Below are 20,871 nucleotides of genomic sequence, written 5' to 3'. Positions count from 1 at the left end.
CTTGACTGACCCTCCCTGGTAGGAACACATTATCCTACTCCACTTGTTTACTCTGCTTGTGGCCTCTAGCTTGTCATTTCAAGATACTACCTCTTCTTCAGTTTTCTGGGAATTACAATACCTAAGGGAACCTAAACATGTACACAAAGGATTAAAATAAATCTCAAGAAAACCAAACATCTGCCAACAGAATATATGCACATTTTTTGCACTTATCTATAGGATCTAAAAGAAAAAACAAAAGATCCCTTGGAAAAACTTTTTACAAACTGGTAATAAGGTATAATAATAATAATAATTGACAATATTGTCAATTATATTTAAATATAAATATAATTTATAAATATAACATAACAAAAATAACATAATAATAATGACAATAAAAGTCAGCATTTGTTGAGGCAGGCACTTCGTATAACCTTAAAGTAGGGGGAAGGTTCCTCAAAAAGTTAAACACAGAATTAATTACTATATGACCCAGCAATTTTTTTTAAAGCTCTATTCATCCATTTGAGAGAGAGAATGAGACAGCACGTGCGCACGTGAACGGGGGTAGGGGGGAAGGGGGAGATGGAGAGAGAGAATCTCAAGCAGACTCCCTGCCCAGCCAGGAGCCCAATGTGGGGCTCAGTTCCACGACCTGGAGATCATGACCTGAGCTGAAATCAGGAGATGGACGCTCAACCCCGACTAGCCACCCAGGCGCCCCAGGACGCAGCAATTCTATTCTTAGGTATACACACAGAAAAACTGAAAATATATGTTCAAACAGGAACTTGTACATGAATGTTCATAGTAGCTTTATTTATAAAGCCAAAAAGTGGAATAATTCACATGTCCACCAACTAATAAATGGATAAATAAAATGTGGTCTATCCATACAATGGATATTCAGTCATAAAAACGAATGAAGTACTGATATGTGCAACAAACAAATCTGGAAAACATTATGCTCAGTGAAACAAACCAGACATAAAAAATCACATATTGTATGATTCCATTTATAGGATATGTCCAGAATAGGCAAATCCACAGACAGAACATAGGTTAGTGGTTGCCAAGGGCTGAGGGCAGAAGAGAATGAAGAGTGACTCTTCAAGGGTACAGTTGTTTCTTTTTGGAGTAATGAAAATGTCTGGGAATGAGACAGTGGCGATGGCTACTCAAAATCAAGTGTACATTTAAATATGACTAAAATGATGAATTTTTTACTATGTGAATTCTATCTCAATAAAAAAAAAAGGGTGGAGAGAAGGGCACGTTGTGGGCTGAAATGAGTACTAATGTCTAGCAAGTTTGTATGAATGGTAATTACAGGAGCTTTCACAGTTTAGGACTACCCTACATGGTATAGTATACTTGTTGACTACTTCAAAGAAGATGAATTTCCCCTAGTGAAACTCAACTTGTTTTTAAATCCTTCATTTTTATTCAAATAAGTTTTTATTGTCACTTTGTTATGATAAAACATTACCGTAATTACAGGATTTCATTTTTTAAAAACCTCCCTCTACTTTTAAGTAATTAGAGGAAACTATTAGGTCCAAGAGACATTTACACCTATGCATTCTGGAGATGGTCAAAACACAGAAAACTGTCCTTTCTTACATATTCTAGTTGTTATATAGACTTTAATTCAAGACATGAAGAATCCCCAAGTTAAAACTCCTAGAACTATGAAGGTTACCACTAGAAATAACTGGCTCTAAGCTACACATCTAATAAAACATTCTGTATCCTTAAACATGCAAAAAAGACCGGCACCTTTCCTCAAAAAATCTCCTTACTCTGCCCAGTCAGAAACCAAATCTCATCTTTATTTCTGCCATGAGATCATCTACACTTCCTAAAGTGTCAGGCTCAATGTTTCACCAGTCAGCGGTAGAATGACTGTGCCAAATGAGTTTATTTATAACCACTTCAATACTATTCAGTGGCTATAACAGAAATGAACCAGGGAAGGGAGGGGAGAGGGAGGGGTGGGACAAAGGGTAAGAAATTAAAAATAAAAAAATATATTAACTTTCTATTTTTAAGTCTTGGTCCTTAGTATCAGAAAGTCTAACTATATTACACCTCCCTTTTGCTGAGCAGTGGTAAAGATTAAAAGGCCATTCCCTTCTGTCTTAAGATCTGTATCTCTTTTCTTTCACTCTGTTTTCTTGTGCCCATGGGCTTTTTAAGGTAGGAAAAATCGCAACACCTGAGAGAATTCTGACCTTTTGGAAACATAGCAGAGCTACAAGATAACCTAACAGCATGATACTCAGCTTGCATGGAATGGTTTTTAAATTACACCCCCACCCTTTTTTTTAATCATGGAAAAGAGAAACTGAGCCACCTCACTAGGCAAATTCAATTTTAGGAGCAGTAAGCTTGCCAGGATCTCAAATATCAGAGCCTGCACACTGAGTTATGTGTGGACAGGCAGGAGAACATCATGTCTGAACCACATCATTCAGCACTGACATGTGACCCAGCCTAGGAATTTAGAAAGGGTCACCCATGTATGTGATAGCCCCTGACTGGATATCTGAAAATGGGTTACTAACAGCCAAGTTTCTTTACTGCATGTCTTTAGAGAGAGAAAACTGTACCTCAACCCTCATTCCCTGAAACAAACAAACAAAAAGCCTTTGTACTAGAGAAGATAGCTAGAGAGGAACTTTCATAATCAACAATAAAACTGTCCATATCCACTTGCAAACATATATGTAGAATATATAATCATATGCATAATTATGTATGCATAATTAAAAACTGATTTTAAATGATTTTTAAAAAATGATCACTGCAGAAGTATTTTTTGCATAATCTTTTATTATGTTTCTCATGTAATTTTTTAAAAAGAATTAGGAATAAAATCTTCCTGCTAAGTTGGGAGCCATAATAAAAAAAGGAATGAAGATAAAACAGTGAGAGAAGGAGAAAGGAAAAACAAAAAGATAGTAAAATAAGCAGCATTAAGACCAAATTTAAAACTCAAAATGTTAAATATAAGAAGAAAGCATTAGTGTTAGTAACATATCGTTAAAGTTTAAAACTCAAGTCAGAAAATTTTATAGACAAGAAACTAGGTACAAATTCTTATGGATGAGAGTCTCAGGTATATATTTTATAAGCAAATTTTCATTTTAAAATACAATACATGAAAGAAATGTGCTTGTACAAAGAGGCAAGTACAACACAAAAAAGCATCTTGGATAGAACAACATCTCCACCATGTGACCATCTAGGATATAATCACTAAACACTCTTAAGTTTGTGTTGTATTTTTGCACCTCTAGGTATACAGAGAAGTCATTTTTAGTATGTCCTCCGGGACCAGATGAAATTAAGCAGAATTATGCTTCATACTTGACAGGTTCTACCCCATCCTAAGCCAACATTAAAGATACGACTTCCTAGAGGTTGGCAGGACTAATAATGATATAATTTCCTCTTGAGAAGGGATTTGATAACATTGAACCCATGAATCTATAAAGTTTTAGACATTATGACTCTAGAATCCAAAATGTGGGGCGCCTGGGTGGCTTGGTTGATTAGGCATCCAACTCTCGATTTCAGCTCAAGTCATGATCTTGGGGTCGTGGGATTGGACCCCATGTGGGGCACTGCACTCAGTGCAGAGCCTGCTTGTCCCTCTCCCTCTGCTCCTTCCCCTGCTCACTTGCTCTCTCTTAAATAAATAAATTTAAAAAAATAACAATAAAAAATAAAAACCCAAAATGTGTTAACTCTGATCATTCAATTCACCAATGCCAAGGACATTTATGATATTACATGGCAATTTAGAAGATAATTAATTTCTAGCCCTTGGAAAACAATGCCATGATGCTCTTATGTCTCTGAACTCCCAGACATTTCTATAATTAATTAGTCCCACAAGAGCTATTTTTGAGTAGTCAGCAAGGGCTACTCGTGTGATATTTCAGTTTTCTCCACTGAACCTTATATGGACAAATTTAAATTTCTTAGCTTACAGTAGTCACTTTAGGAATCACTGTTATTTAAAAAGAAAAAAGAGAAAATAAACTTGTGAACAGAAATAGAATCTGTAAAATAAGTAATGCTATTAAATATATACAAAACTGATAAAGTAGTCACATCTCTTCTAGTAACCTTAAGACTAGCCACTTAATAGAGAGTAAACAACACAATTACCATACAAATATCTTTTAGTGTTTTGTGCAAGGCTCTATGGTTGATTTGGGCATAGGATCCTGGGAATTAAAATACTGTATTTTGAATGAAGAGTTTGAAAACACAGAGCAGAAAGGCAATCCAACATATTTTTCCAGGAAGCAGGACAAGGTAGTTAAGGTTCTCTCTATTCTTCTGAATTCTTAATTTCCTGATAATCTGTGAAACTGCTGGAGTACATGGATTATCAATTTCTGAGAATCTCTAGCCATGAAAGTATGATATATTCTGACAATCAGAGTAAGTTTTGGCTGTTAAGAAGAAGCAACTTTTACTGAACATCTAATGTAGAAAAAGTTAATAGTATGTGTTTACATTAAACTTACTCATCTGAGAAGAAATATTTGTAAGAATACTTTAGCCTCACATTTGTGAGGGAAGTTTGGTAACTTACCTTCCAGATGTAGGCAGCTTCATCACTTGAGCCACTGACTAAAAACTGGTCATCTGGACTAAGACTTGATTTAACATAAAAGGTAGAGTTTTGATGTCCACTGAAGATAGCCACTGCCAGAGGGGGGAAAAAAACCAACAAATTACTTGGTTCTTGTTATTTCTAGTGTTCACATAAATGCAGACAGGTATACATGTTCTAATAAGTTTTATTAGTGTATTAACTATTGAATATTGAAACAGATAGTCAAGCTATATTCACTAAATTAAAGGGAACTGGACATTGGCAGAAAAGTAAAGGAAGACTCAGAAAGAGGTTTTATATTAGACCCAATCTCATGATCTAAGCCCAGATACTTGGTATGGAGCTGGCTATGGAAGAGAAAGTGATGGAAAACATTCTTAAGAAGAATACAACCAGTGTCCACTCTTTTAGTAAAATGCCTTTATTAGACCCTCTTTCCCCACACTAGGATAGGGCTTTCCCTATTATAATACATTGGTCCTTCTTCCTCTTAGACTTCAAATCTTGAGGGTAAATTTTGTATTTTATCCTTTACTCACTATACCTCACAGTGCTTTGAACAGAGATCTTCAAACATCTGTTGCATTAATAGGTAAGAATCAGTGGAAAGAGTTAAGATTTATGGATAGCTCATTTGGGATGTGGGAATCAATCAATCTATTTATTTATTGTGGGAATCTTTTTAATCCAAAACTTTAAGCAGGCTTAAAAGAAGTAGCTAGTGGGGTAAGCTATATGTTTGTAGGTAAGATACTCCAATTAGGTTAGGGTTAGCCTTCAGTTTTAGACTTCCTACTATCTGTGGTAAAAGGGCAAGTAATCCAATCTAGCACAGTGTGCTTGATGGGTTCTTCTTTCCTAAGAAGACCAAAACCTGAGGCTTCTGGTATCAGAACACTAATAGGAAATACAAGAAAAAAATCTTAGTTACTGGAAAATTTAAGGATACATTTAAGCAGGAAAAAGAGTTCACTCCAATCTTTTAACAGAAAGGAAGAATTATCAAGGGACTTAATAGCTTTCCCTTAGTGCTCACAGAAATCTCTTCCTTTTGCCAGAACAAAACTGGAAAAAGACTTTGCATTTCTAGCTTTTCAAGAAAAAGCCTACATATCAAATACTCTCCACATCAACACTTCCATTGTGGACGTTAAGCAGAATAGGAATCAATTCAGATATACATTTTATTTTTATCTACTGTGATAGGTAAATCCCCACAAAATAAACAGGGTCCTTTGCTCTGAATACAACTCTAAAACTATAATTGTTTATCTTAACTCTAACTATGAATGGAAAAATACAGACCAAATTTCCCACTAGACCTGTAAGTATTTATTGCCCTCTGCTGGATTAATCAAGTACACTGTAAATGCTTCAAACCATTCAAAAAATCCTAAAACCTGTATTGGCTTTGACTGGCTCAACTTAATCTTTCTTTGATAATATGGGCTCCGAAAATGCTTCAGTGAAGTGCTTCAGAGTCATCCTTATGAACATCACTTAGTATAATAAAACACTGTTAAATTAAAAGTACAGGAGATGAAGTATTAAGTCCAGGATGCTTTCTGAAGTTTTGAAAAAGATAAGCAATTACCCAATGTCATACACATGTCTGTCTGTTACTCAATATCTAAAGAACGTATCTACCTACCTATCTATCTGTAGGAGCCAATAAAATAATTTTAGGAGCACAGAAAAAGGTTACTAAATTTTTAGTAAAGTAGCCTTGGGCATATTTGTTTGACTAAACTTAAGGCCCCCTTTAAGGCCACACTACAAAAAAATGACAGACAGAGCTCTTGTACATTTGATAATACAATTAGGATTATGCTTTTATCTTTTGGAGAAAGATTTTGAAAAGTCTATTTTATATGACTATCTAAATTAGAAGCTGTCCAAGTTCTGATTCCATTCAGGAAAACAGCAGGAGAAGTTATAAACTGCTTCCCTTTTCCAAATACTCTTGCTCTCATTTAGACAACAACAGACCTAATCCAGGACATTAGAAATACCAACTGTGAAGCTGTCACAGAACTAAAACTCCTAATACTGGCTTGGGGCAGTCTTTGGAAACTTCTGTAAGAGCCTAGCTAAGGTCTATACTATTTTAAGATTTATTTATCGGCACATCTTACTTTAGTGGGAAGTAGGTAGCTTTAGGGATTATAGGATCTGTCTGTTTCCGACAGAGCTAGAACTAGGTTACTAATATGTGGCTTGCCTAAATAATTGATAATGTTCTTAAAATTATGTAACCCTAAAAACCTTCAGAGTATGCTGAGAAACTTTCATTTCTTTTTTTAAAGTGCCATGTATCAACTTTAAACACCAGATTCCAATTGTAATTGGAGGAAAAGGGAAAAAAGGTGAGGTTGGGGAAAACTAGAAATAAAATAGACACTGCTCAACATTAAGAAGGCTGAGGTAAATAAAAACTATTTAGGGACTTAAAAAATTCAGCCCCCTTATTTTAACAAACAACCCCCAAACAAGACAAAAGCTGAGAACAGCCTTCTATATCCTATAAAATTTGAGACAATTCTAAATATAGTCAAAGGGACATAATTTCAGGAAAGACTCACTGTTAAAATAAAGTCACCATATACAGCAGGATTCTGTTTACTTGTGAAATATCACAAGGAAAATACACCTATGAAAATATCACTGGAACTAATCAAAGACCCCAAAGCCCTCCGATGTCTTAAAAAATTTGGTTTAGAAAAAAAGATCAATATTAAATTATCATTAACAAAAACCTCTGCATTCGTTTCTGGGTAAGAGATTTTATTTCATTTTATTTTTCCAGGTAGAGATTTTAAATGGCTAAGATCTTACCTGGAGAAGTCTTTAATCCGGTCATATTGAACATGTAGATATTGTCATCTGTGCAGTTAGCAAATAAAGTAGAGCCCGTGGAATCCAAAATCAGACTTGAGTATCCTAGAAAAAGGAAACTTTAGTTAGCACGTCCTGATGACAACAAGTAGAACTGAGGTGACAACGTTGTGGCAAGAAGATCATTCCACAAGTTTATCAGAATTCTTCTTCCCTCAAATATATACAAACCAAAAATATTCTTCTGAGTTTTTAACTTTTGAATTTCTAAAAGATACAACCACATGTTAATCTCAAGTCTATGTTGCTGAAAACTAGCTTGATGTTTATTTTTAAAATTTTAACAAAAACTCACGTCTCCAAAAAAGTCCTATAGGGTATAAAAAGGCTTACCTAGTTTTCGAGTGCTGCTACCTGGGTACAGGAAAGACTTGGATGCTATGGGTTCCTGTCGATAAGCAGTATAATTCTTACGTAAATCCCATATTTTGATTACCCTAAAAACCAAGGTAAAGAAAGTTATTTTGTAGCCCCCCCCAACTCCAACCAGTTTCAAGTACATTGAACGTGAAATGACTTTTAATCTAACTCCTCTGGCACATCAACCAGGTATAATGAGGATATCTCACTGGGAAACAGATTGAACTATCTCATACTGTTGTTTCCAATGTCAGGCTAACAACTCAGGCAGAACGGAAACAGATGTGATCTGACCCAGCGATGGGTTACCTTGAGTTTACTTCAAGGGAGCGGAAAAGGAAGATGAAGGTTGGGTTCTGATGGTCATTGTTTCATTGTTTTCAGAGAAAAAAAACAAAGCAAAACAAATGCTTCCTAAGACTTTAACACTCTGCATGTAACCTCTAACATTGTTAAGTAACAAGCTCTGTCCCTATGGTTTTATCTCCATATGTAGCTCCTTAAGTAATCTGGTCTAAACAGCTTTTCCTGTGAAATAAAGTATTTTTTCATTTCGTCTATTGGTATAATTGTCTTAATCCTCAACATGTAGTTTTTTTAAAAAATATGTTATTTATTTATTTCTAGAGAGAAAGAGCGAGTGAAAGCAGGGGGAGGGGAAGGAGGAGAGAGAGAATCCCAAGCAGACTCCCTGCTGAGCATGGAGCCCTAACTCGGGGCTTGATTTCACAACCCCGAGATCATGACCTGAGCAGAAGGCAAGAGTAGGTCGCCTAACCTACTGAGCCACCCAGGCACCCCCTCAACATCTAGTTTATCGGCAACATGAAAACAAAAGCTTGGTCTAAAAGGGCAATATCCTTGGAAACAAACAGCAAGGTTTCACAGCCATTCACAAGCATAACTAGTAACCTTGAGATAATCCTTCATTTGTGCCTGAGAATTTGGTCCACAGACGAGTTTTAGTGTCCAGAAGACACAATGGAAATCCTAGTTCATTAGGCCATCACCTTTTTAAATTTGTTTCAAAGGGAGGGATGTCTTAAGAGATATGATAAGTAAATAAAGGGGCAAAGAAGGGTGCTTAAAAAACACCTCAGAATTTTTATTGTAACAAAGCAACCAACTAAGAAGTACCACAAACTTATCTGGAAGCCAAACATTCAGACCAATCACGGATGGCAGGTATATGAAAGCCATTAGGCCTTACTATCAATATTGTTAGATTTCTCCCCAAAATGTCCATTATACACCCAGAATCAGATTCCTTCTTTTAAGGTATTACTAAACCTGAGAAGATAAAAATCCAAAATAATAGAAATTTTATTCCTCAAAATAAGACTCACTGCCTAAATTATACTGCATGGATAAGCAAGCTACCCACCCAGTTTCTCTGCAACAACAGCAGCAGCCAACACTGCTCCTATGTGCTATATAATGTGCTAAGTGTGACATATGGATTCCCTCATTTAATTATTTGAGCAAGAGTCCTAACTAGATATTTTTCAGTGTCATCTGCAGTTCCTCTTCTCAGCTGGATATTCACTATGTCGAAAGTTAAAAGCATATAAATTCGATTACAATGGGACTAGGTGACTTCCCTATCACAGTTTATGAAAGAGATCTCATCAAAAGAACCAAGAAATAAAGGCTCTTACCCATCCACGGCTCCCGCTGAGACTAACGTATTCTCATCTTGAAAGAGGACCACAGTAACACTCTGCTGGAAATCCTGACAGCACAAGGCAGAAAAAGATAGAAGAAAGTCCTATTTTCGGTACCATAATCTTCATCAAGAGACCAAGGTGTTAAAATGATGGCTTCCCCCCCACCCAAATTCTCAGTTATACTAAATCTTCCCTCTCCAATACTCTTAAGTCAGGTATGTATACTGACCAAGAAGTAATTTTAGCATGAAAATGACCTAAACATTATGAAGTTATAGTACATAGTGTTGACTTTGACTTGTACTCAAGAAACAAACAGGTGAATAAAAGATTTGTCTAAACCTACTGGTTCTACTTAAAATTAGTCGTACTAATAAGCTATGTCTCTGTAGGAAACTCATTTAACTTTCTTGTGCCTGTTTCATCTACAAAATGTCACCATCCACCTAAACTGTCACATAGGAATGTCTAAAGAATTATTGATGAAAGATGATTATGTGCTCTGAAAAATTTAAAGGATCTCAATGGAATTCCACCTCCTAATTGCTGTTAACAAGTTTTCCTGGCTCAGATTCTGATTGTCTGAAATGATATTCATTTTAACTCCATCTGGCCTCCAAAAACCACAGTTAATCTTGTCAGTTTCCACTTACGCTTGTGTCCTATTCTTGGTATGCAATTTTAAGTCCTAACGTTTTAGTAAACACACTTCTCCAACATATTAATTTGGATCTTACAGACCAGGAATATCAGAAAAATAAACAAATTAAAGTAAAAGCCATGGTGATTTTTTTTTTAAAGAAAAAAGATGTATTATGGGCAATGTTTAAGCTTTGAGTAGAAGATGCTAGAGAAATATATTTTACCTAAATGTTTCAATAATTTAAATATTTTGCCAAATGTTTAAAAAAATATTAAAAACTCACATATTTCCTGTAGTTTGTTATGTAAAAAACAGGGATTACTTCCCCCTATAGAAAACTGTATCATAGTACTTAATATGCTTCTTCAAACTATCCCCCCTTTTCTAATAAATTACATTATATTGTAGATAGTGTATGCATGGAGATATCTAGGGATGAGGCTCAGGAAGATGAATTTTTAGTATGCTTCCAGGTTACTGTTACACACTAAAGTTTGAGAACCACTACTGTAGGTATTGAGCAGTAAGTAATAAACCACTGAATGAAGATTCTCGTTCACTTAATCTGTAGCTCCTATTTTATGCCCAACAAGTTACCTAAAATGAGATCTATCTTACTACATGTTAAGATCTGCACACATGTACATAGCTATAAAACCTTACCACAGAAGGAGCAAGTCCTTTTGAATTCTGTTTCTTCTTAGGTTTTGAAGGGGTTTGCTTGTCTAGGGTATTATGAGCTCCACTGATTTGATTCACCTGCCTATAAAATCCATCTGAAAGATATTCCAAGCAAACTGATTTAGGTTTCAGAACTTTATTCCCATGCTGAATGTCACATTTACACATAAAATCTCAAAATTAATTATATTCTTAATAGTGAAATTGAAAGCCAGCAGAACTACTGCATTACATTTCTTTTGGTGCCATTATGATGTATAGAAGAGAAATAAGCATATGGATATTTATAGCAGCTTTATTCCTAAATGCCAAAACTTGGGAGGCAATCAAGATGTCCTCTTGATGATGAGTATATGAATAAACTGTGGTATATCCAGGTAATGGCACATTATTCAATGGTAAGAAATGAGCTACCAAGCCATTAAAAGACAAGGAGGAACCTTAAATACATATTAAATGAGAGAAGCCAATCTCAAAAGGCTACATACTGTATGATTTCAACTATATGACATTCTGGAAAGGTAAAACGTTGGAAACGGTAACAAACAGTAAAACAGTAAAAAAAAAAAAAAATCAGTGGTTGTCAGGAGTTGGCGGGGGAGAGCAGGATGAGCACAGGGGATTTTTAGTGTTGTGAAACCATTCTGTATACTATAATGCTAGACACATGTCATTATACATTTGTCAAAACCAATAGAATGTGCAATACCAAGAGTTAACCCTCCTGTAAAGTACTGAGGGACACTGGGTGCTAATGGTATATCCGTGTAAGCGCATCAGTTTTAACGAATGCCAAACTCTGCCATGGGATGCTGATAGTGGGAAAGGCTGTGGGGATAGGGAGTATATCAGTACTTAGAGAACTCTCTGTATTTTCTGCTCAATTTTGCTGTGCATCTAAAACTGCTCTGAAAAAATAGTCTATTAAAAATATATTATTTTTAAAAAAGGAAGTAAGCAGTGAGATGATCCCTGCATTCTGCTTAATGGCATCATGGGTATAATGTGAGCATAATTATGTTTAATTTAATCCAATTCTTTAAAGCCAAATAACTTTTAAAAGATCGTTAACCACTGAGCCCATGTATTAATAATTCCAATTCTATCAATAATTTAGGTAAGTGGCATAGTTCAGAAGACAATATGAGGTAAATACAGAGGGTAATACTTGCAATAATCACAACAATCCTGAGAATTGGAACGGCAAGCCGAAGACAGGGGGGATTATGAACATGTGCCCCCTGGTGGTAACCAGATGAAATCATTAACTCATTCAAAATAAGTATGAGGTGATCCCACACTTACTAAAATCAAGATGGAACTAGGCTACCTTTTTTGTTGCACCTGGTGTCCCAGACCATAATGTTTCCATCTCTTCCACCTGTACAGAAGACAGCTATGGGGAAATAAATAAAGGATTATGAAGAACTCAAAATGCTTATGCTTTAGAGAATAATCCCTCTGTGTAAATATTCCTAAAAGCACATAAAATACTGTATGTAGTACACCTATAGAAAGAATAATGAAAAAGCAATAACCAAAATATACTGAGAGTTTACTAAGTGCTACACACTATCCCATGTGCTTTATATACATTATCTCAATTCTTGTTATCAACCCTATTAGGTGAATATTATTATCCTCATTTTACAGATAAGAAAACTAAGGCATAGAGAGAATAAGTAACTTATAAAGGTATTCCTAGCAGAATAAATCCAGAGCCCACTCTCCAAATTCTCCAAGCTGTACTGTCTTCAGTATAAAAATATGGACCAGATCCATACAAAACGGTGAAAGAGGATGCCTCTAGGGATGGAAAGAGGGCAACAGGATTGGAGAAGGGAACATAGGGGAACTTCAATTTATCTGTAATGTTTTATTCTTTAAAATGAAACCAAAAAAACTCTGCTTCCTGAGTGGAAGAGTGAGCACTTACCAAACCAATCCAACTGCATTAGCTATAAACTCTGGACAAAATATAAAAACCAGTTACCTGAGGGCTCTTTAGAAACTGAACAAAAACATGCAATTTTTGGAGGGAAGTATACACCTGAATCAAGTGATTGGCCTGGGCTAAGTTACTGGCTTTTGTAGTTTTACCTTGAAGGCAGCCACAGTTGCATCAGTACCAAGCAGCTAAGATGCCAATACAGAATCTGCCATCTTTCAAGCCAGAGGAACAAGGAAAAGCAGACTGAGGCAACAAGAGCTGCCAGAGCCAGAGTGAGAGGGGAATCCTGGAGAGAGCCAGAGAAAGGGCTAACTCTTAACTCTGTGTTTAAACTTAGCACATGTCTCTGGTTGACCCCTGAACCATATATGCAAGGGAAAACCAAAAGAGGCTTGTAACTAAGGCTTAAATTAAAGAACTGAATTGAGATCTGACCCCGCCCCGCCATATGTCTGACAGTCTGCAATTTGACTCTTACTGAGTTAATTGCCTGTTAAAACACCAAAATCGGGGCACCGGGGTGGCTCAGTCGGTTAAGCACTGCCTTCGGCTCAGGTCATGATCCCAGGGTCCTGGGATCGAGTCCCGCATAGGGCTCCTCCCTCTGCCTGCCGTTCCCCCTGCTTGTGCTCTTTTTCTCTCTTGACAGATAGATAAATTAAATCTTAAAAAAAAAAAAAATCAACAGATGAAAAGTCCAGGGAGATAAAAATGACTTTGCCCAAGTTTAGAGGTAGAAACAGGAATAAAACACAGGGATTCTATGTATGATTGTAAAAGTGTGCCCCGTACAAAGGCATTTGGCTGAAGATCTAAAATCTAATCTGTGTTTACCAACCAAACTATGTGGCTATGGGGGCAGTGTCCAACCAGGTAATTCGTGCTAGAGCACCTATAGACTACTAGGAGCCACTGTAAAACCTACCAGCCCCAATTTCTAATTCAATACTTTTTCTACTAGACCATATTGGCATAGATTTACTGAACAGAATTTTAAAAATTAAGCAAAGGGACCAAAAGATATAGTGTTTTCCTTTTCTGTTATCCTTTAAATAAATTTACCTTTAGTAAGGTTAATTTTCATGATCTTACATTATTTTTATAAACTTAGTCAACTCTGACACAGTAGTAAACTAGAACACAACCATACCTAACTTTATATAAATAGATGTGTTAATGAAAACTTATGCAGAGATAAAAACTATGCTATATATTCTTCAAGGTTCCACTCTCAAAAGCAACTGCAGTCAATTAAATTTGACCTTTTTTTGAGTCCAAATCAGCTCAACAACTCAGTTTAATATTTCTGAGTGCTCACATGAATAAATTTAAAAATAGAGTATTTCTTAATGATAAAGAAGACTGTAATGTTTGTCTCTATTATTGAGATTAAGGTCAGATTAATTCAGCCACTTCTTTGAGATGAGTATTTGTTGGTCTATTTGTTAAAAAAAAAAAAAAAAATCCGTGAGAAACTAATGGAGGAAGGAGAAAAGAAATGAACAGAAATGAAGAGCTAATTCAGACACTTCTAAGTTTTTCCCTAGCTGCTATAGTACTGTTCTGTACTATATCACTCTTTAAGTCTTCCTTTTCCACTTTAATAGTAAAATAAATATAGTAAATAATAGTTGTAAACATACTAAGGAATTGGGCCATTTAAAGTAATTAAACGGTAAATTTTTAGGTAGAGAATCATGTCCATTTTACCAGGTTTTCCACTCTAGCCTCACACTCCATTTAATTAAAATTTTACTAGTAGACTTAAAGTAAATAATTTACAAATAGAGTTAATCAGTGTCCAGTACAGGGTTTTGACTTTAAAGGACACTCAAAGTTGAACAGAGGTATTGTAGCTGTTTATAAGTATTTACCTTATCTTCAGGATTATAGAAAAAAATTATCTGAAGATTCTTAACTTACAGGGACAGGCTAGAGATAATATCCATAAGAATGGGACTAAAAGTCAACTTAATTTCATGGAGGATTTCAGTCATGAGATTCTCAATCTCAATGTAGGAAAAGTAGCAACTCTGACAGGGGAAAGGGTGGAAACAATCAGCTTCTTATTAACTCACCATGAAGGAGGTTAAGGACATGAAAGAGGATAGGCACAGACCTACCTTTCTCAAACTTAGAAAAGGCAACTGACTTAAGGCTGCACTGATGACCTTTGCACGTTCCAATCAGTTCACCAGCTTTTACATCCCAAAATTTGGCTGTTTGGTCACCTGCTGCTGTAACCTTTCAAAAAATAAGGTATCATAATTTAATAAAGCAACGCTTTACCAATATTTACCCAGATTCCAATAAAATGAAAGTCACTTACAAGTTTAAGTTCACCAGGAACCCAGGCCAGGTCAAAGACAGCATTCCAGTGAGCCATCCACTCTAAACAAAGAAAATGGTGAATGTGAAATGTCTAGACTACATTCTGGGCCATATCAATAGAAGTTTGAATTTCTTGAAAGCCAGAGTGAAAAAATAAGTCATCAGCGCCCTATAACCCATTGGCCAAAGAGAACTTGTATATTCACAGAACTTACATATTTCCTTCACTACTACAGAGAACTACCATTTGATACCAAATTCCTTTCCATGAGGTGACTAGTAATATATTCTCCAAAATGGAATCTTTCTGAAATAGTCTCCAGTTCAAAAATCTTCATCATGCTCTCTGAATGGAATCTAAAGTAGTTTGACATTTAAGGTTCTGCATGCTTTGGCCTTTATCTCTGTTGCAAGGTTTATCTCTCACTGTCTCCACATACCTTATTCCAACCAAACTGGATGCCTCCCCATTCCCTAATTATAGCCTATGCTTTCTTATCTCTAGGCCTTTGCTAATGCTTTCCCCTCCACCTGGCATGTCCTATCCCACCTCCTTAGGTTTAAATACCACAGTCCAACTCAAATGTTCTACTCTTCATGAAAAATTGTCCTTGCCATCTTTACTACATGACAGCTTTCCTTTTGACAACCGTGGCATTTTTTTTTTGTATGTCTATATCATTTGCAGCCTGTTTTATTTATTTCCACACTTGACTTAACTAGTTCCAAATTATTAGCTTAAGATCAGTAGAACTTTGCCTTATATAAGGGAGATGCTCGGTCAACATAGATATTTTAAAGTAAAGTTTCTCCCAACCACATCAAGTGTAAAAGATTTAACTTTTTAAAAGAAGAACTGTTCTTTATCCTAAATTGTATTTTTTTTTCAACTTTCAGTAAAGGTATTGCTGTACTTATAATATTATTGACAGAAGGGCCATCTACCATTTTCTTTTAGCCTGGTCCCTAAATAGACTTCATTAGAAGTGAATATAATTGGGAATACATTCAAATAACAATTTACTTGAGGCTTTATGAATTTAATGTTAAAACAAAAATTTTAGGCCTAGACTTACCTTTGACACACTTCTTTCTATTGGCTTGTGATTCTGTGTTATACAATCTAACGAAGCCTTCTTCATTGGCAACTGCTAGTATATGCTCCATATTGGGAGCTGAATAAGAAATAAAGAATACCATACATAAAGAGTAACACAAAAATTTTAAAGCTGAGTATAAAGCTGTAAAAACAATACAATACATATTAACTGAAAGCTACAAGTTAAATACAAAGAATCTGAAGAGGGAAGATGATTCTACCCTAATAGCATTTGATATGGTAGAGAGGTAATTTGAATTAAAGATCGCTTAAAGTTTGCCATAATATCTAATTCAGTAAATGACTCAAAACCACCAAAATTACCTTCAGATAATCTCTTATTTAGAGAAGGGTAGTACTTAAATAAAACAAGAGTGATACTGACCAATGGCAAAGAAAAGTATATGATATAGGTCACCAGCAGGTTGAGTCTATTAGTTAAATTTCCTTTTCACACCCTTTTACTTTTTTCCCTCTTAAACTATTAAGAGTGGGGACAAGTACTCTATTTCTGCTTATATGTTCCCCAATGCATTACAGAGATATTCCATCAGACCAAAAGGTGTATCCATTGGGCAAAACAGTTTTCAAGATGGCTAAACCTTTGCAATCCTTTCCCGGTACCAGTTAAAAAAATAAACAAAAAAACCAATGCTATAATAGTCCTATGCTTTAGAGGAAATACATAATTATGCATAGAGATTTTAAAAAGTCTATTTCATAAATCAGAGGAGAACAGGTATTAGAAAAACTCTACCATCTATCTAACCTACTTTTTCTTGAAAGAGGGACACCCCAGTATAATTTTATAGATCATTTCTGAGCAAGCCTAGCTTAGATAGTAATTCTCTTACCAGAAGAGAAGGTACATCCAAAAGGAGGAACTGGGACTCCTGTTTCTCCATAAGAAGTGTGCTCATCATTACAGTTGCATTGATAACCAGTTAGAAGGGACTGAAGAGGATACTGGGAAGACCATCCTAAAGTAAGACACAAATTCTTTATAGAATTTCAATATATTATCACGTTTCAATACTTTTAACAAGTGCAGAGGTAAATATTTGTTTTTAAAAGCTTTATATACTTTATATAAATCCACTCACTATTCAGGGTCCTCTATAATACAGTTTCTGGTATTTTCCTAAGGGGTCCTAAGGTAGAAATAAAGGGCACTCTCAACTTCTGGTGAGGTACAGCTTTGGGTTTACCATCTAAAATGGAGACTCTTGCTGGTACACTGAAGATTTTAAGAAACAAATGGCCTTTGCACATTAAAAAAGATCTTACCCCTCCTGCACCCTTTGGTGACAACTATAAAACACAACCACAAAGACTACCACAACCATTAAAACTGCCATTCTCTTCAATTAACATTTTGTTTCCAGAGTTTCTAAATCAACATTACTGCAAACTCTTTAATTACCTGCAACATCATAGATAATCCAATGGTCAAAGAGTTAAAGGAAATAACTTATGTAAATTTGCCTACCTAGCTACTAACATATTTACAAGTAAATTCTAATTTCACTTCCTCTTTCCAATACTGAAATTCTAGGATTCTAAAATGTTAACAAGTCACAGTATCTTAAATTACATTAGAGCAATTTTAAAGTGAGGCATTATGTACCCACCCCTAGAGTACAATCAGTTAAACTCTGGCTAGTAATAGAGTCAGGGAAGTCTTATAGAGTAGGTGAAATCAAACGTGTAGAGAGATGAGTAAGTTTTCACTGAATATACAAGACAGAGTAAGAAATTCAGGGTAGAGGGAGCATTTATTCTGCTTGGGTCAGAGATCTAATGGGCACTATGGTCCTAAATAAATAATAAGCAATCTTCAAAGATTTGTTTTATTATTTAGATATGTAGGTCAACATATTTTAAATATATAAAAGAAACATTAAATAAATGGTTACTGAGAACTAAATGTTTATTAAGCATCAGAGGAAACAATGAAGTTACAATCTATTGAGAGCTGTTTAATAAACTCACATTTTAGGGTACTTTCAATTATCACTTTTCATCAAAAATACCCTTTGGAGAAGACATCTCAGTCTGACATAACCTCAGACAAATCTAACTTTCATGTTCCTAGAGATTACCTGAAGGAATCAGTACAAGAGAGGCAAAGAATACAATCCAGATTTAGTAATTATTCCTGGTGTTATTACCTCAAGGTCAGGTATTAGTGTAAACAAGCTATTAAAAGACCACTAAAGAAAGAATACAATAGTTATATTGTAGAGTTCACAAATATCCATCTACAGAATGAATTTTAAAAGAAAAACCTCTGTATATATACACTTGTGGTTTGGGATTAAAAATAATAATAATCTAATGATTGCAATATACAAATTCAAAAGGATCAAATCTTGAACAATTCAGCTGGAACCGAACATGATAAGCTCTGGATACCTAATTCTTTGCAATTAAACAGTGATTCCTTCAACTCTACCTCACTGCCTACAGACTAATATCCAAACACCAACAAATGGCCTAACATGGTTTAGTAACTTGTTCCTATCTACCCCTCCATTTCTGCACTTTCTACAACACACAGTTGTGGACTGGTCTCTTAAGCAACTTTTGGATCCTTATTGTGCTATGCTGCTTCCAACACGAACATATAATGCTTTCCCCCAAGACACTCATTTGGAAAAGCCTATTCTTTCCTCAATGTACAATTTAAGCCCCTGGAATTACAGGCCAATTTTTCAAGGAGTATCCAAGGACATGAGTTTTCAGAGAATCAGTTGATATAGGTGCATTTCTATAACTGATCTGAGAAGGCTGAAGCTTTTTCCTCTTCTCCCTTCATCACTGCTTTTCTTCCACTTTTCAAAAGAAAGGCATTTCCATGCCCCAATCTTATACCTTGCATTGATCCAAGGTACAAAAACTTCTGGGACTCCAACTAAGAGACAATAGGGTAATTCCTTTAATAAAGGTATCATAAACAGCCAAATCTTTCTCTTTAAAAGATACACTTCCAATAAAATTTTACTTTTTGCTTCATTTATTTATCAAAATTAAATCTATACTGTTTTGATCATTTGCATACTAGTAATTGTAACATTTCAATTCAGAGGAAACTTGACATTTAGAGCCTTATGATTACAGAAAATACCGAGTTTATTTTTTTTTCACAGAGGAGTATGACAGCGTGATCAATAAAATAACTTTTCAAACTTAGAATCAAATTACCTTAGGATAAATTCTGTGAGAAAAATAAAGTGGAAATAAAATCAAGGGGGAAAAAACTGTAATTGACCCTCAAACACAGGTCTGAACTGTGTGAGTCCACTTATCTATGGATTTTTTTTCCACAAACATAGTACTATAAATGTATTTTCTCTTCTTTATGATTTTCTTAGTAACATTTTCTTTTCTCTAGCTTTATTGTAAGAATACAGTATACAATATGTATAACATAAAAAGTATGTGTTAATTGGCCATTTATGTTACTGGTAAGGCTTCCTTCCAGTCAACAGGAGGCTATTGGTAAAGTTTTGGGAGAGTCAAAGTTATAGGTGACTTTTGACTGTGTGGGGTTTGGTGACTCTAATCCTTATGCTGTTCAAGGTTGAAATGTACATAGAAAATTTGGCAGTTAAAGAGTTTGTTCATATTTTTAAAAAATGATTGATATGATCATCAAATCACTATAGTATTCATAGTCTATTAGATACATTTTAAATGACATAGCATTTTTATTTTAAAATTTCAGTAAGTTTAAACCTATGATAAAAACTTTTAGATAACAACCTAAAAATACATAGAAAAGTAATGAGATTTCCACTTTAAATTGTTGGCAGCAATGTGGAGAATAAACTGGAGAGAGGGAAACTAAGAGGCCATTTGGGAACCTTCTTATAATACAGACAAGTAGTTATTAGGGCCCAACCTAGGGAAATGGAATGGTAAGCACAGAACAGATCCAAGTTATAGTGATGAGGCAAAATCAGTGGGAATAGAGAGAGGACAGATTCAAGAGATTTTAAGGGACCTTTAAGGGAACTTCCTGTATCTTGAGGAAAACAGAGGAAGTTTGATTGACTCAGGTTTCTGTCAGGGAAGACTAGTTTAAAATAATTGGGACCCCTCCCTAAAGTAGCAATATAGCAGGTTTGGGGAAAAGTGAGCTGTTTTGAGTACTTGAGTTTGAGATGTTTGTGGGACCGACCTGCTGGATGAAGATACTCACGCAGCTTTTATAGGAATGGATGCAAAGTATAGGGGATGGAAGGTTGCAAGTAGTAGTGGAATAAGCCCTGGTTGTGGCTCATCCATGGGAGTAGGCAGAAGGAGAAAAGGGGCCTAGAGTGGAACACTCAGAAGGGGAAAGAAGATGGTCCTATAAAGTTCAGTGCATTAATCTATACCAATGAATGAATTTCATTGTCTGACACATAACAATGAGTATTTGTAAATGAGAGAGAGGGGGGAAGCAGACAGAAAGATTGGGGAATTAGGAGAATATCTGTTACAAAATAGAGGCTAAGTATAATAAATAGCTTGCCCCAGGTCTCACAGGTGGGAAGGATTGGAGTTGGAATTAAAACTCTGGCAGCTCAATTCCAAAGACAGAGACCTTAACCTTAATCACTGGGCAGTACTGCCACT

At 35.4% G+C, this 20,871-nt stretch overlaps 1 protein-coding gene across 2 annotated transcripts in view; it reads right to left on the bottom strand.

Annotated features, from left to right (window-relative positions):
• DTL (denticleless E3 ubiquitin protein ligase homolog) overlaps positions 1-20,871 on the bottom strand; it is a 41,396-nt gene that overhangs the window by 19,124 nt on the left and 1,401 nt on the right. For both annotated transcript variants that reach the window (XR_003523430.1, XM_027614202.2), the window contains exons 2-11: positions 17,103-17,228; positions 16,226-16,324; positions 15,148-15,209; positions 14,942-15,062; positions 12,198-12,263; positions 10,850-10,962; positions 9,535-9,608; positions 7,850-7,953; positions 7,457-7,561; positions 4,598-4,710 (exon numbers count right to left, since the gene is read on the bottom strand). Coding sequence is in view for 1 of the 2 variants with exons in the window: in XM_027614202.2 (XP_027470003.1) it covers positions 4,598-4,710; positions 7,457-7,561; positions 7,850-7,953; positions 9,535-9,608; positions 10,850-10,962; positions 12,198-12,263; positions 14,942-15,062; positions 15,148-15,209; positions 16,226-16,324; positions 17,103-17,228 (983 nt within the window). In the remaining variant the exon portion in view is untranslated. The remainder of the gene's footprint in view (positions 1-4,597; positions 4,711-7,456; positions 7,562-7,849; positions 7,954-9,534; positions 9,609-10,849; positions 10,963-12,197; positions 12,264-14,941; positions 15,063-15,147; positions 15,210-16,225; positions 16,325-17,102; positions 17,229-20,871) is intronic.

Source organism: Zalophus californianus, chromosome 10 (genome assembly GCF_009762305.2).
Source record: "Zalophus californianus isolate mZalCal1 chromosome 10, mZalCal1.pri.v2, whole genome shotgun sequence".
NCBI classification, from domain to species: domain Eukaryota; kingdom Metazoa; phylum Chordata; class Mammalia; order Carnivora; family Otariidae; genus Zalophus; species Zalophus californianus.
Note: the sequence above shows the minus strand (reverse complement) of the source record. Positions and strands in the feature narration are given on the sequence as shown.